Genomic DNA, 15551 nt, shown 5'->3' with positions numbered 1-15551 from the left:
GCCCCTCACCCAAGGCATGCATTATAACATGCCATGCTTCCTGGGTGATGTTGGCAGGTTGGTGGCCAACATCCGGGGTCTCCTTCTGGCCCGACTGATGGCAGTTATGACTGCCAATACCCAAGGCTATACAGGTACTAATAACCCCTGCATTCCATAATTCATATAGGGAAAACCACCTTTGTGTATAGTAGGCCTACTGTACAGACGGATATATGTTTAATGAATGGGAAAGTCAACCTAAGAAAATGATTATGAGAGTTTTCCTTTTTGTATTTTAAGGTATTGAAGGGTTATGTTTATGTTATTACTTTTCTGTAAGGTGGATATTTCTGCGGTTACTTGCAATAGTCTGTTGGAGGCTAAGGCTGACATTTCTATATATTCTGAAATCTCCCAAGGGTCTCTGGGTTGAGGGCTTCTTTGGGCTCAGCTGAAAACCCCTTCACGTATTTCAGAGGACTAGGTCTATTCTAGACCGAGAAGTCTGCTTGACGAACTGAGCCGGACTGTAAAGATAATACATGTACATTCCCAAGTGGAAGGCCACTTCACAGTCAGCCCTACGGATGCCCTAGAGCTCCCCCCTCCCCCAATGACTAAGGGCATATATGGATATATGGAGAACGTTAGCCTTTATTATTCATGTTGAATTTTGAATTTTGTCAAAGTTAGGTATTATAAGTGGAAGTCACTTATCTTATGTCAGAAATATTTGGGTTTTGCCCTGGGTGCCCATAAAGTAACATGTCGGGTTCAGGCAAATCTAGTTCAAGACTACATTACATATCTCGGCAACAGGTAAATTTTGAAGTCCCGAGTTATTATGCCGCACGTTCGACTCATGTCAGGGCATGCTAAGTTTGTATATTGTTCAAATGCATAAACCCGTCTAAATGATGAGATGATGGATAAGGCATCAAATGTCACAGTGCCAGTTTGATCGTATGCAGCTGGCACTAGGCAGTGACTAAATAACAAGCATTGTCATTTTGGATTTCTAAGTGAAATGCAATTTTTTTTTTTGGGTAATTTTGTGTGGTACAGGCATGTATTGAATAATAGTAAATACTAATGCCAAGTAATTACCAATTGCAATTTATAGTGTTATAGCGAGTAGAAAATACTCTAGAAAACACAATACACATACTACACTAACGTTAGACAGAAAGATCCGTCTGTCCGGAGGAGACTTTTATTTTTTTGACATTATCGCTCTCTCGGGGATCCGTAAAGTCAGACACAGGCTTCGCAGAACATATCCCCGACGACTAGATACATGTACAGACCAAGACAAGACCGATCTTTCGGTCAACACACACACATACACACATACACACTAGTCACTACTCAATTCAAACAAACTGTATAAGAGTTCTAATGAGATAATGACATCTTCACCAAAGAGGAGAGAAGTAAATAAAATTGTACATGTAAATTGACGTTCTAACTAAATTTATATACTGTGTACAGTGTGAGTAAAAACCACCAGACTAACACTAACAGTAACACTACACTCTACTTGGACTGGAGTTGGACGAGCCGGATAGCCCGACCACCACAGGCACCAGAGGCAGAGCTCCAGTCATAAAGACGCTGAAGATGCGACTTCTGAATTCTGTACAATACAGCGACATGACACAGCACAGGCAGCGGCAGAGCAGGAGGGCCAGGGCCGGGCGGGCGGGCGCTAACACTGCACTGCCGTCACTGGATCTGGAGAGGACTAGCACGAGTCTACGACCACAAGACACGACAAGTTATGGTAACAAATGTCATACTAACTTACTTTTGTTGGTGATTTGAATTACATGCGTACTCAGAAATCAAGCTCAGCCTCAGCTACATAGCGCACAGCAACACAAGACGACCTGCCTGGTTTGTGTTATTACAGCTCGCGGTATACATACAGATATACAGGAATTATACATACAGGAATTCCCGTATGTGGGTACGTGGATTGTAGTTACTAGTACAGTTACGTGGCCTTGTTTAGCTTTGTTTATAGTAAGCGCGCCATCTACGATCTCTTTTCGTCAATGACCTCGAAAACGAAAATGGCTTTTGCCCGTGCTAACGTCGGCTGCAGACATTTATGTTCACGATTTCGGCATCAGGGGTTTTCCGAATTATGGCGGACTCTGACATTGTCTTCCATGGTATCTGGGGCACAGGATGACGAATCTTCCATAGAGAAGAACGCTTTTTACGCTAAGTATGCAGACAAGATAAAGAAGCTTCAGAGGTGAGCCATAAAAACCGCGAGGTATTCCCAGCTCTGGCATCAGCTCTAGCCAGTTACACTGGCCGCGCATGCATTGCCATTGAAGCACGCACGTGCGCCCGGGCCATGGTATGGCCAAAGCAGTATGCCCAGCGGACAGCTGACTGGCCGGCCAGTGTGCTGCTGTGTCAGCAAGAAGGTGCTGCTGAGGCCAGTGAGGGCCCCTGAAATCCAAATGCATGTTGATTTGTGTTGATTTATGATACTCTCAACATCAGTTTTGCGGTGAAACGAATATCTAGTAGAAACATTCCATATATTTTCGATGATTTTTTCTTTTCTTTTTCTTCAGATTACTTGGGAACGCCCACAAAAAAAGGCCTTCCAAACCAAATATTCCTCAGAATCAGATGACCTCGTCTGTCAATCATTGCTAAACTAAAGTACTGAAATGTTTAACAAAAGACGTTGGAATGCACCTTCCCCTCGACTCAGCATAACTTGCATGTTCCCTCGCCATGTCTTTTGTTAGTCACAATAACAATATCACAGAAACATGCAAATTCTGCTGAGTCGAGGGGAAGGTGCATTCCAATGTCTTTTAATGGTTTGTTAAACATTTCAGTACTTGGCAATTTGCATGTTGATTGACACGAAATGACAGATGAGGTCATCTGAGGAATATCGGTTTGGAAGGATTTTTTGGAGGCATTCCTGAGTAATCTGAATTGAAAAATAGAAGAAAAAATCATTAAAGATATTATGTGGAATGTTTCTTGATATTTGTTTCACTGCAAAAGTGATGTTGAGCGAGGGTATCATAAATCAACACAAATCAACAATGCATTTGGATTTCAGGGGCCCTTTAAATGTATTAGAGCGCTGTTGCTCATACTTGTACTTCGCTGGGCGATGATGGGTCGGGCCTTGCTATTTCTGTCCTCCAAAATTGAGGGGGTTGATGCTTTCCTCGGCTCTAGTGATTATTCTCAGAAGTAAAACCTTTGTCAAATTCAGCGAATTATCCAATTAAAATGCATGCTTTAGTTTTTTATATCGGCATCCACGTCAATGTTTTTTTGCCCATCCAAGACTAGTAGGGTGTCAAGTTTTTGTTCAATATTCAGGAATTGTGTTAATCTCCTACCTCTAACTTGTAATGTTAGTTTTGAGAAGGCACAAGTAGACTCTACATGTACAATGTGAATACAAAATGTAGAGAGCTATAAAGCAAGCTGCCCATACACATGTAATTTGACTGCCAGCTACTTGTACTGTTTAAAAAACCTATGGGATGTGGACACCTAGGTCCTTGACCGAAAGATCGGTCTTATATGGTCATCGGGTAGACCCCCTATATGTTCCGCGGGGACTGCATCTGGCTTCATGGAAGCCCCTCCTATATGTCTATGGAGGAGAAGAGAGCTGATAAAGTAAAAAAAAAATGATAGAATTGAAAGACTCCTCTGCACTGGACAGACAGATTTTTCTGTCTTACATTTTTTGTACTCTTACATTAATTTGTAGGTCCCTATGCTTCTGCATGTGGTCAAATTTTGTCAGAGGTCAAACCTTGTGTGGGTTTTGTAATCTCTCCCAAAGCAAAGAAAACAGGAACAAATTTACTGTACCAGGTATACAGAAACAAAATACAGAAATTCATTTCGTGTGCCATGTGACAAAAAAAAAGGAAGGTGACAATTGTTGGAGGCATACCTGTGAGCTAGAAGATGGAAAATAAATTTTGCTGCAACTTACAAGCCATCGAGCTAGGGTATCCCCATTACAGGCCTCACTCAGTATGTCCTTGATGTGGAATTATGTTACTTTGCTCTTCTCAAATTTACCACCAGCTCAGAACCTGAAGTTTTCCAGTCCAGGCTAGACATGGCAAAGGAAGCAAAGAAGAATAAGGCTGCAAGTTACGCACAAAGTGCCAAGCAATCGGTCAGCGCAGGATTGTTTTTATTTTAGTGTCATCTTTTTATTTTTTTACTCATGCATAATTTCTTGATGAGATAATTGCAACAAAATTATTGTCATGTCTTAGACATAAATGTACATATAGTACATGTCATGAGAGGGGAATAATGTGATGGTTTTATATAAATCTATGCACAAAGCAATCCTTGAGAGTGAAACTTTTTTTTTTAATTTAAAATGTTGATATTTGGATTTTATTCTGGTGTGTTTCACTTTAGTGCACTGTACTCTTGTGCATGCATTTATTTTACCAATACACTCTACATCAGGTAACAAAATGTTGTATCCCAGCCATTTTGAGCTGCATTCAAATGTTGTAGATGCCAGGTCCTATTGTTGTCTCTGTGCCAAAGCCATAACAAGATATGCTCCTTTCTTTAGACATCAGTGACTTGTTTTGTTCTAACATGATAACGACCTGGCAGTCAGACAGAGTTCCACTTCAGTATAAGTTTGTTTTTGTGCATGGTTAGCAGCACAATGCATTTGTCACCTCAATTGCCAGTTGAGGAAACTTGTGAATGCATTTCTAATACCAAGTAGTTCAATCTTGCTCACCTCTCAAAAAATTTCTGGTTAGTAGTGAGTGCATCAAAATAGTATTGTACACCCAAGCAGATTATTTTTTTCTGTAATCCTTAGACACATTGCCAAAATGTTTTTTTTTTTTCATATTTGTTCAGCTGTCAGATACTCCAAGCCCCCCTCAAATGAAGCCAGGAGAGTCACAAGGGCAGAAAGTAAGTATACACCACAACTATTGAATAATGTCATAGTTGTATGAAAGGGCTTTTTGTTTTTAAGAGGCATTAAGAGATACAGGATTTGGGAGTTTACAGATAAATTTGCAGTTTTGTCCTTCAAGACAATACTTTTGTAGAGAACCAAGAGTGAAGATAAATGTGTAACCATGCTCACACACTTGCACATACAGCATTGCCATGATTATTACTCCCATCCCTCTGGTTTAATGGTAGAAGCTTCTTTGTTTGGCTGTCTATGTGTGAGTAAAGTCACATTTAGATTTTCTATTAGAGATACCCAACAGGTGTCAATCTTTCATGTATCTTCTGTTCTGAATTAAATTTCATGTTCATACAAAGAAGAACATTTTTGTACATTGTGTGATGCCCAATAGTTGCAGGTGTGTGGGCAGATGAAATAAGCCTGCAAGACACACTCGTTTCTAGACACAGGGTCAATACAAATGACCTCAAGGATATCGTAGATGCTAAAGGCCAGATATTTTTGAAATATAGCTACTGAAGTACATGAATTATCTTCTGCGGCTCGTCCATGCCTTCGTCTCCTCCTATCTGGACTACTGCAACTCCCTCCTTGCCGGCCTCCCTCTTTCTCACATATCCCCTCTCCAACGTATCCAAAATTCAGCCGCCAGATTAGTCTCCCTTAGTAGGAGACATGACCATATTTCTCCTGTTCTCCGCTCACTCCATTGGCTGCCAGTCCATTCCCGTATTACTTTCAAGATCCTACTTCTGACGTACAAAATCACACGTAATCTTGCACCCATATATCTTCAAAACCTAGTCTCTCTCCGCTCTTCCTCTTCTGCCAGACCCCTCCGTTCATCTTCCTCTCTCCAATTACTTCATGGCCCACGTACAAAAACCCGTTATGGTGACCGAGCCTTCTCTTCCATTGCTCCCACTCTTTGGAATAAACTCCCTCTTTATATTCAGAATGCCTCATCTGTCGAATCATTTAAAATTCTTCTTAAAACTCACCTGTTTAATCAGTTGTAATTTTTTTTTTTTTTTTTCTGGAGGCGCACACAGTTATCAATTATTGTACCATTGTATCACATGTATTTTTCTTTTCTTTTCTTTTCTTTCTTCTTCTTTTGTTACTGTTAACGCTGATTTTGTTAATGTTATTGTGTTTTCTAGTCTATTTGTATGAGTAGCAAAGTGCGCTTAGAAACGTCAGTATGAAGCGCCATATAAATGCAATTATTATTATTATTATTATTATTATTATTCTGTTTACACCTAATTTGTCTCATCCCCCGTCACCAGAGCTTGGATGCCATTGTCAAGACAGACCTACTGAGACAGCATTCAGTGGAGGAGATCACACAGGTGAGTGTCTGCTTGCTGTTACTAAAGGCATCTTGTGCAGCAAATTCTGACAAATAAACTGCACATGATTGTTCATAGAACAGAAAACATTGTAGGGACAGAAGTAAGTATTGAAACACAAAGTTGAGGAACGTATGGACCAGTGTCATTAATAAAGCCAAAGCAGATGCAACCTAGTGTTTGTTGTTGGATGTTTTTTTAGTATAGATACTTTGAGAGAATTCAGTGATAATGTATTCACAACAGTCAAATGTTATTGAATAGACTCGGTGCCAATAATGCAAAGAGATTGTAATGAAAAAAAAAACAAACAAAAAAATGTGATGGAACTCATAGCTACTGTGTACAAATGGCCTAAGATGATAGTCACTTCCTTTGAGAATCACTTTGAACAATGAAAATATTGTGTAGATAATGATAATCATTTCAGTAGTAGGCAGGAATTGTTTCTTGCATGATTGGTTTTCAGGGAGGCTACATTTTGCTGTCGTTGTTATTAGCACCTGTGTTTCCCAAGCACAATATATTTCACAGATATTCTGGACATGTGTCTACCATACTTAGCATTGTTTTGATGTAAAGGCTGTAGGGAAAAGCTTTCTTAGTATTTTGTTTGTTTTTGCTTTGGTGTAAAGCGCCTTGAGCATTCAATCAGAATGGAAAATGGCGCTACAGAAATTGTATGTATTATTATTTGTCCCTTTCCTTCTTTTTTGTACAGATATGGAAAGACTTCCACAAGGACAAGGACTACATCTGTGCTGTGATACCTGTAAGTTTGTGATATGACCGTGCTCCGTTGTGGGTGCCTCCTTCGCAAAAATTGTATTTCCCTGCAAGATTCTATTCAGTTGTATCATTTATTTCCTTGGTTTGTGCATAAAATAAACAAATAAGGAAAGATTTTGTTTGTTGGGTCAATCATTCTGCATGCAACTTTCAAACTCATTGTATGTACATATACAGCATTTCAACTCAGATCTACTAGTATATGATGTGAAGGATACAATTTTTCATCAAATTCATTTTGAAAGATAATGTTTGGGAGGATTCTGTTGAAGTCAATTTGCATGCATGACAATGACAAATGTCACAGTTTTGTGAATTCATATGGAGGTTTGAAATTCTGCATCATTTTCTGTTCATGATTGTGATTCTGATTTTCTAAATTTTCTTTGTCTACTTTACTCTAGATACTAAAATAAGTTTATCATGAGGACCTGTTAGGCTGTAGTTTTGTCATCATTACTGTATTATTATTTTTTTTCAAAATTGCAGAGTGATACTTATTCCCGAATGCAAGAAAAAGCCAGAGAGTTTCCCATGGTGAGTTGAATGGTAGTCGTGTCCGTTTCTTTGTTTGTGATATATGATTACACCCATTATTTTGATGGCATTGATGGGATCATGGGAAGGAAATGAAAATATAAAAACTGATGACAGATTATGCATTGTTAAACCCTTTTGGGCAACCTGTTTATTAGCATCGCAACACCAGTATATATTTTGCTTATGTATGCAAAGGTACAATATGTATCATTAAACAATGGACAGTTTATGTGCAGGGGGAAAGAATAATTATACAGAATACGAAGTTATGATCAAATAAAGATATTTACTTCAGGTTTAGTCTTTAGATATGTTGGCATTTTTAATCCTTCTAATATGATCAGTATGGTAGTTGCATTATGTGAATGCCAAATGAATTGCTATGAGCACATTCAATGGATGAAAGAAAAATTTAGATGGTCATTAACCCATCAAGGAAGCATGTTCCTATGGTTTGTCGTTTCTTCTTGTCATAAGTTTGTCATTCGTTGTTGACAAAGTCGGCAAGTTCCATATTACCGGTATCTCTCGGAAGTATAAGATATGCAGTGAAATTCAGAGTTGCCAATTTGTTGATTTTTCTCTGATTTTTAGCAGATTTGATTCATTTTAGCTAGTTCCATCTAATCATTCTCCAGTATAAGATATAATGCAGTGAAGTTCAGTGTTGCCAATTTGATGATGAAAAGATAATAATTACTGCAGCATAACTTCCCCAGCACTTGATTGATTTATATTTTCCTTCCGTGTATCCCGACACACCCAGTTCCTGTATCCCCTGCCCAGGGCTGAGGGGTATGAGTTCTTCTTTGCCCAGTTTGACAACCACTGCTGCTACTTCACCTCAGTCATCAACTATCAGGTGAGTGCCATCTCTCCTTCAATGTTGTCCTCTGCAGAGGCATTTTAGGTATTTTGTTACAGCCACTTTATTGTGTAAGATCCATTCGCCATTGTCTTCCTACCTTAAAGGACAAGTTCACCTTCATAAACATAAGGATTGAGAGAATGTAGCAATATTAGTACAACACATCATTGAAAGTTTGAGGAAAATCAGACAATCCGTTCAAAAGTTATGAATTTTTGAAGTTTTTGTGCAGTACCCGCTGGATGAGAAGACTACTGCAGTGTATGAATAACTTAGATGTCACATGCGTACAACAATATAAGGAAAATATAAAGAGAATTTCACAAAATTCCATCTTTTGAAAAAAGTACACATTCCTTTGACTCGTTACCGACAAATGTTATGGGTAATATCATTCCCCCTGCCTTTAGAAAGAGGCAAGTCAAGTGCTCTTTTATTATGCGAAAAAGTGAAAATATGTTGAATTTTCTTTTACATTTTCTTTATACTGTTGTACGTATATGACTCACAAGCTGTAGTAGTCTCCTCATCCAGCGGTTCCAAAACAAAAATTTTAAAAATTCATAACTTTTGCATCGATTGTCCAATTTTCCTCAAACTTTCACTGATGTGTTCTACTAATATTGTTGCATTTTCTCAATCCTTATGTTTATGAAGGTGAACTTGTCCTTTAAGGGTACTCCAACAGAGGGTTTCCAGTTTAAGATTGATTTCTCTTTGCCTGTGACTTCCTAAGATTCTCTTAACCTGTTGAGGACAAGTCCTGAGTATACTCGGATGAGCGTCTATGAAAAGTGTGTGTTGTAGCAAAATCAAAACGTCTTCAACGGGTTCAGTTGAGTTTGGTTTAGTAATCATAGATCATCGAAGGGAATTAATACCTTAGGGGTATATGGGTGGAGATAAGATAGTTGGAAAGGATATTTGTCAATAGTGTGTAAACTCACTTAAAGGTAATGGCTGAAAGTAGACTCACTTTAACCCTTAAGGGGCCGGGCTTTTTTGGCTATGCTCAGACCGGGGGGGGGGGGGAGGAGGGATGTATTCCCCCCCCCCCCCCCCCCCCCTGAGATCTCGGCCATCGGTGGTGCAATCGCGATGAAATTTTGCATGCGTGAGACCCGCGTCATGATCTACAAGATTGTGTCATAAGATTTTTTTGAAACAATCAATTTCTAATTTTAATTAATTAATTATGCAAATTAAGCTCAAGATGATATTTTAGCCTAATTAAAAGCATTGAGAGTCTAATTTTTGATCTGTAAATCTGTTTTAGCATATTCAACAATTGTACATCACAAAAACTTCCAAAGCTCATTTCAATTCTTATGTATTTTATTGTTTTCACAATTTCTTATGTATTTCGTTGTTTTTCAACTTTTGTTTTTTCTTTGTTTTTTCATTGGAAATTGTCACTGACCACTTTTCTACCATAATTAGCACAAAATTAATCAGTGAAAGTGATTAATTGTAAAAATAATCAGTTTTTATGACTTTCATGACAGAGCACTGTTTTCCATAGGAAATGTACACAAAATTGTGCCCATTTTGGGACGACATTCCGTTACAAAAATGGGCGTGGCTTCTCAAAAGTTGCGCGAGACTTAAACGAAGAAAGTCAAGGAGCCTCGCGACAAGGCCTTCTCGCGTTACAGAATTATAGCGCAAAACATCGAGGGGGGGCGGATTCCGCCCCCCCCCCCCCCCCCCCCCCCCCCCGGCCCTTTTAGGGTTAATAGATGCTTTGCTTTCTCACAGAGTTTAAGTGTATTCTTATTGAAAACAAAATCTGTTTTCGTTCCTTCCTGACACAGGCCTACCAAGAAAATGCACCTGCCCTACTTACAATTACTCATTATCCAGAACTGCAAGAAGAAAAAGGTACAAATCCCTGTTTCATTCATACCAGAGCAATAAAACATAGTGCTACTGGTAAAGCTATTTTCGTAATCTTTACACTTATGTTTATTTTGATTCTACATACTCTAATATGAACCTTGTTGTTGTTGTTGTGTTGATTTTAATGGCGTGTATCACTCAAGACTGAGTATTACGTATAAACAGAACCTGTTTGTCATACATTTAGCCTTTGTTCAAGGCCCTCTTGCTGTAGTATTTTCAAGTGTACAGAGCGTAGACACTGCATGCAGTTACATTCTTGTCTGTGCTTTTATTTTCACAGATTTTTTGAGTCGATTGATATCCACAGAATCAATTATTCATGAGAATATTGCCTTCTGTAACGAAAATACAATGCATATCTTGATATAAGTTTGGAAATACAGTCAACCTCGCGTAAGTCGACATAATTGGGACTGAGCAAAACACGTCGACTTACGTGAATGTCGACTTACGACGCGTAAGTCGACATTTTGTCGACTTATAAATGGAAACTAATTTCCCCTGTACAGAGTAAGATTTGGATCACGATGTGGATCGCTACCCAAATCTCACTCCTTTTGCCGCCAAAACATGCCTACTGACATCAGCAACAATAATGTTTTAGTTCATGCATAAATCTCGCGCGGGGTAGTAACGAAAGCGCACAATTCCCAAATCTCTAGAGAGATTTTGAGAGAGCGGGATTGGAAACCTAGGCCCGTTACTAGACACTTTACGTTTTAAATTTGATTTGAAATATCAAACGCAAAGTCCCTAAATTGCATTAAACTTTGCGATTTAAATTCAAGTGCGTTGCTGCGAAGATATGCGTGAGATTTCGTATGATTCTGTCGAGATAATTTTTCACTGCCGACTGAGTTGAAATGTGTGTGATTTTCCTTTCCTAAGTCGCCATATTTGTTTTGCTTAAATTTCTATTGCCGTACTCTGAAAATGAATTGTTCTCGCGCTCCGATTCGCAATATTACCGCTCTGTACGGCGTGGGCCCGTCTGAAATAAAAAGAAGAAAAATTTGTTCATCCGAAAACGACATTTTTCGGACTACTAACCTTTGTAAAAACAAACCTCTATCCATTGTCGGACTAATTTAACTTTGGACTGAGATTTAAACCTTCGGCATAGCGAACTTTAACAATAATTTGTGATGATTTTTTCATTGACATTTCGTGAAGCAGCATGCGTTTCGATAGTTTGAAACGTGTAAATGTTGCGATGTCTTTCCCCTGCAAGTGCAGACTAAGTTCGGTCATGTTGAAAGTTCCGTTACGATGTAAAAAATAATGCGAGTCTTTTCAACAATCACGCAGTTCCGTAAATTCGTATGCGTTTATACGCAGTTTCAAGTTTTGGACAAAGAAACCGCAAGTCTTTTCTGCAACGCTCTTGCGTTTTAAATACAGCGTTGCTTGTGATTTGATGGACTTGCATTTGATTTTTAGAGTTGCGTTTAAACGCATTTGAGTTTAAATTTCCTACAATTTTCTAGTTTCATGCGATTATCCAACGCAAGTCTTTGCAGCGTTCTGTGTGGTTCGATGGACTTGCATTTGATTTTCAGAGTTGTGTTTAATTTTTAATTTTGCTCACGAAATAAAAAATAATGCAAGTCTTTTCAACAATAACACACTTCCGTAGATGTTTACAGATGCGTTTAAACGCAGTTTCTTATAGTTTCGTACAAAAACCGCAAGTCTTCTCAGCAACACTCTTGCATTTAAATACAGCGTTACGTGTGATTTGATGGACTTGCATTTGATTTTTAGAGTTCCGTTTAAACGCAATTGAGTTAAAAAAAAGTTCCCTACTATTTTATAGTTTCGTATGATTATCAAACGCAAGTCTTTTCAGCGTTCCGTGTGATTTGATGGACTTGCATTTGATTTTTAGAGTTGCGTTTAAACGCAATTGAGTTTAAGTTTCCTACAATTTTCTAGTTTCGTATGATTATCAAAGGCAAGTCTTTTCAGCGTTCCATGTGATTTGATGGACTTGCATATGATTTTCAGAGTTGCGTTTGATTTTTGATTTTGCTCACGAAATAAAAAAAAGTAATGCAAGTCGTTTCAACAATAACGCACTTCCGTAGATGTATAGAGATGCTTAAAACGCAGTTTCTAGTTTCATATGAAAACCGCAAGTCTTCTGTGCAACGCTCTTGCGTTTAAATACATCGTTGAGTGTGATTTGATGGACTTGCATTTGAATTTTAGAGTTGCGTTTAAACGCAATTGAGTTTCAGGTTCGTACAATTATTTTCTAGTTTCATATGATTATCAAACGCAAGTCTTTTCAGCAACACACTTGCGTTTACATGCAAAAGTTGCATGTGATTTGATACATCTGCATTTGATTTTTTGATTTCCATTATTAGTTGCAATTTAATAAATTTTCTAGAAAGGGCCCAGGTTTCTTATACCGCTTCGGAATAATTAACGTTAAAAGTATTCGGATTAACAAAAACACCTATTCATGTTTGGATAATGAATACCTACTGGGACATATAGGTGTACAAAATTTGTGCGTTTTGAGAATAACAAGAGGGAGAAAAGGGGTAAACTGAACTGCCTTGTGTACTACATGTAATACTCCAGTGTAAATGAGTGTATGCCCTTTCTATTCTGGCATACAAGACAATGGACGCATGGCGCGAACGCTACCGCGCCGTATACTAGCGAATTACCGAGTAGAAATGCAGCGAATCGGAGCGGGAAAACAATTCTTTTTTAGAGAAGGGCGATGAGATTTTGAGCGAAAAATTATGTCGACTTAGACGAGGGAATTAACACGTATTTCTGCTCAGTTGGGACTAAAAAATCAGGTCGACTTACGCGAGTTGTCCACTTATAAATGTCGACTAAGACGAGGAAATTTTCAAGAAATAACAAAGGCAAAAATCAGGACTTTTTTTTCGTGTCGACTTAAGTGAGTTGTCGACTTATGCGATGTCGACTTAAGCGAGGTTTACTGTAACTATTTTAATTTTCCTGAAAAAGGATAACTTATTTATCATTCCTCGACTGGGGGTTTTCATCACAAATTCAATCACCTGTGAACCTGTCTTACAAGGCCCAATATGTAAACTGTCATAGTGGCAAAGCGCATGGCCAGTTCAACATTTAGTTGCAGATTCCCTTCATTGATTAGAAGTTGACATTGCAAGGATTTGGGGGAGGATTCAAGGGTTAGTGCTATGACTTACATACATACATACTTGTAGTATATTCTGATGGAATCCTTTATTTTCTTCTTTTTTTTATTGAATCTCTATTTTCAAACCTTTCGATATGAACCTTTTAGGAATTGTGTTGATGCGAGGGGAGATGGACACAAAGTTAGTGGTAAGTCAGTCTTCAACCAACTCATTCTGTCTTAGAAGTAATGCTATTTAGCGAAAGAAATATAGTATACTAATTGCTCTATGAATCAGGAAAACTAATGCAATAAAGCAAGATTTACATCAACAGTTTTAACTGTGATTTACTGTGCCATTGGAAAATTGTTTTTATATTGCCTGGAATATTTAACGCGTTGAGGACGAATCCCGAGTATACTCGGGCTGGTGTCTATGGGAAATGTGTGTTGTAGCAAAATCAAACCGTCCTAAATGGGTTAATTTTGTGTGCAATATCTGAAATTTACTATGTACTTGTACTTACTGGTATACAAATATAGTAAGACACATTAATTATGCAAATGATGTAGGATGTCAGTTTGCCTGGCGCTAAATTATATGCACATTATACAGACAAAGACACATACCAACACACACATAAACTTACAGAATCTATTTGGGGTTGGATGGTGTAACATGGGATCATTCAACAGTAGTCAAAATATTGCATGTACGTGCAATCCATTCTCCTTTCATTTCCCAGTCTGTCCAAGATGCTCAGTTCTTTGCCAACCAACTTCAGCTGTACTACGCCACCGAGGACGCCGCCCGCCAACAGTTGCTAAGCGACTTCAACCGACGCCCAGCAGATTTCAAGCACATGGACCTTATAGCCCAGCTCTCAAACACGGCCGTCGGCCTTGGCTGAGCTGGTACTCAATACAAAAGTAATCATCTGTCGATAATTACAAAGGGGATTGGAATGTTCAAGGGCACCGAATGGTAGATCAGTATTATTGTTATGACATAAAGCTGTGGATGTCTTTCACATTGGTGCTGAATGTATTCGATAAGAATCGTATCAAGAGTGTGTACTGTGGTACCAAGTCAGTACTCCTGCTTCTCAGGAGGATGATGATGATGAACAAAACGTTCTTTACAGTCTATGTCTTTACCAGGTATTCATTTGAATCATTGAAAATCAAAGACATCACAGGGCTTGACATTTACACTGGCCCCCGGTGGCCCAGTGGCCCGGGACCACTAAAAAACACCAACAAAAAGATGTCTGGCCACCAAAATTTCGGACAAGTTTATCTTTTGGTGACTTGACTGGGCAAATTGAGGTTCAAAATGGATTGTTATTTTCTTTTAATTTTGGGCAAATTCATATTTCTATATCAGGGCAGACATATTGAAATGGAACTAGATTAACCTATTTAACATATTTTGTCTTACAACTATGCAAACAGTCATTGCCATATTTCTTCCTGGGTATGTTTTTCTCATTTAACTGCTACATGATAAAACAACATGAGGTATAATGCAATGATAAAGCACATAAATATTTTTTTTTTCTTAATGAGCTTCATTTTATATGTGTAAATGTAATATACATGTATGTGTCTACCTACTGTCTTGATGGCATCAAGTTTTGCTGGCTTGCCAGGCCCACATGTTTCACCATATCATGGAAACCCTCACGCTTCAAGGAGAAAGTGGTGATACAATGGCCCCCGACTAGAAATTCTCTCCACTATAAATTCTCTCCACCAAGATTAAGAAGAGCAAAATGTTTAGAATGAAAGTAGCATGCAGTTATAACAGTGCTATACACATTGCAAATGTAACTATCTTTTCCATTTTGGATGTTTGCTAGCTGGGAATCTAAACCTATCTAGATATCCACATGAAAAGGAAGCACAAACACAGTCATGGAGCTCTTCCTCAGCTCAGACTGGTGCCAACTAACACTGCCTTAAAAACTCTCAAGATCATCTCTCTATATCGAGAGATAGGACTATTTAGTA

General features: G+C 38.5%; 1 protein-coding gene across 1 annotated transcript; it reads left to right on the top strand.

Annotated features, from left to right (window-relative positions):
• The first annotated feature begins 2099 nt into the window (after positions 1-2099).
• LOC139745517 (ATP synthase mitochondrial F1 complex assembly factor 1-like) lies at positions 2100-14483 on the top strand. The gene is made up of 10 exons (XM_071655907.1): positions 2100-2245; positions 4078-4171; positions 4891-4947; positions 6247-6309; positions 7031-7081; positions 7588-7635; positions 8405-8500; positions 10321-10387; positions 13707-13747; positions 14285-14483. The coding sequence occupies exons 1-10, from the start codon at positions 2157-2159 to the stop codon at positions 14447-14449; spliced, it is 771 nt and encodes a 256-aa protein (XP_071512008.1). The 5' UTR covers positions 2100-2156; the 3' UTR covers positions 14450-14483.
• The last annotated feature ends 1068 nt before the right edge of the window (positions 14484-15551 follow it).

The sequence above is a fragment of the Diadema antillarum genome, unplaced genomic scaffold, assembly GCF_040938485.1.
Source record: "Diadema antillarum isolate AM-2024a unplaced genomic scaffold, OU_Dant_1.0 seq00001273_RagTag, whole genome shotgun sequence".
Lineage (NCBI taxonomy): Eukaryota > Metazoa > Echinodermata > Echinoidea > Diadematoida > Diadematidae > Diadema > Diadema antillarum.
Note: the sequence above shows the minus strand (reverse complement) of the source record. Positions and strands in the feature narration are given on the sequence as shown.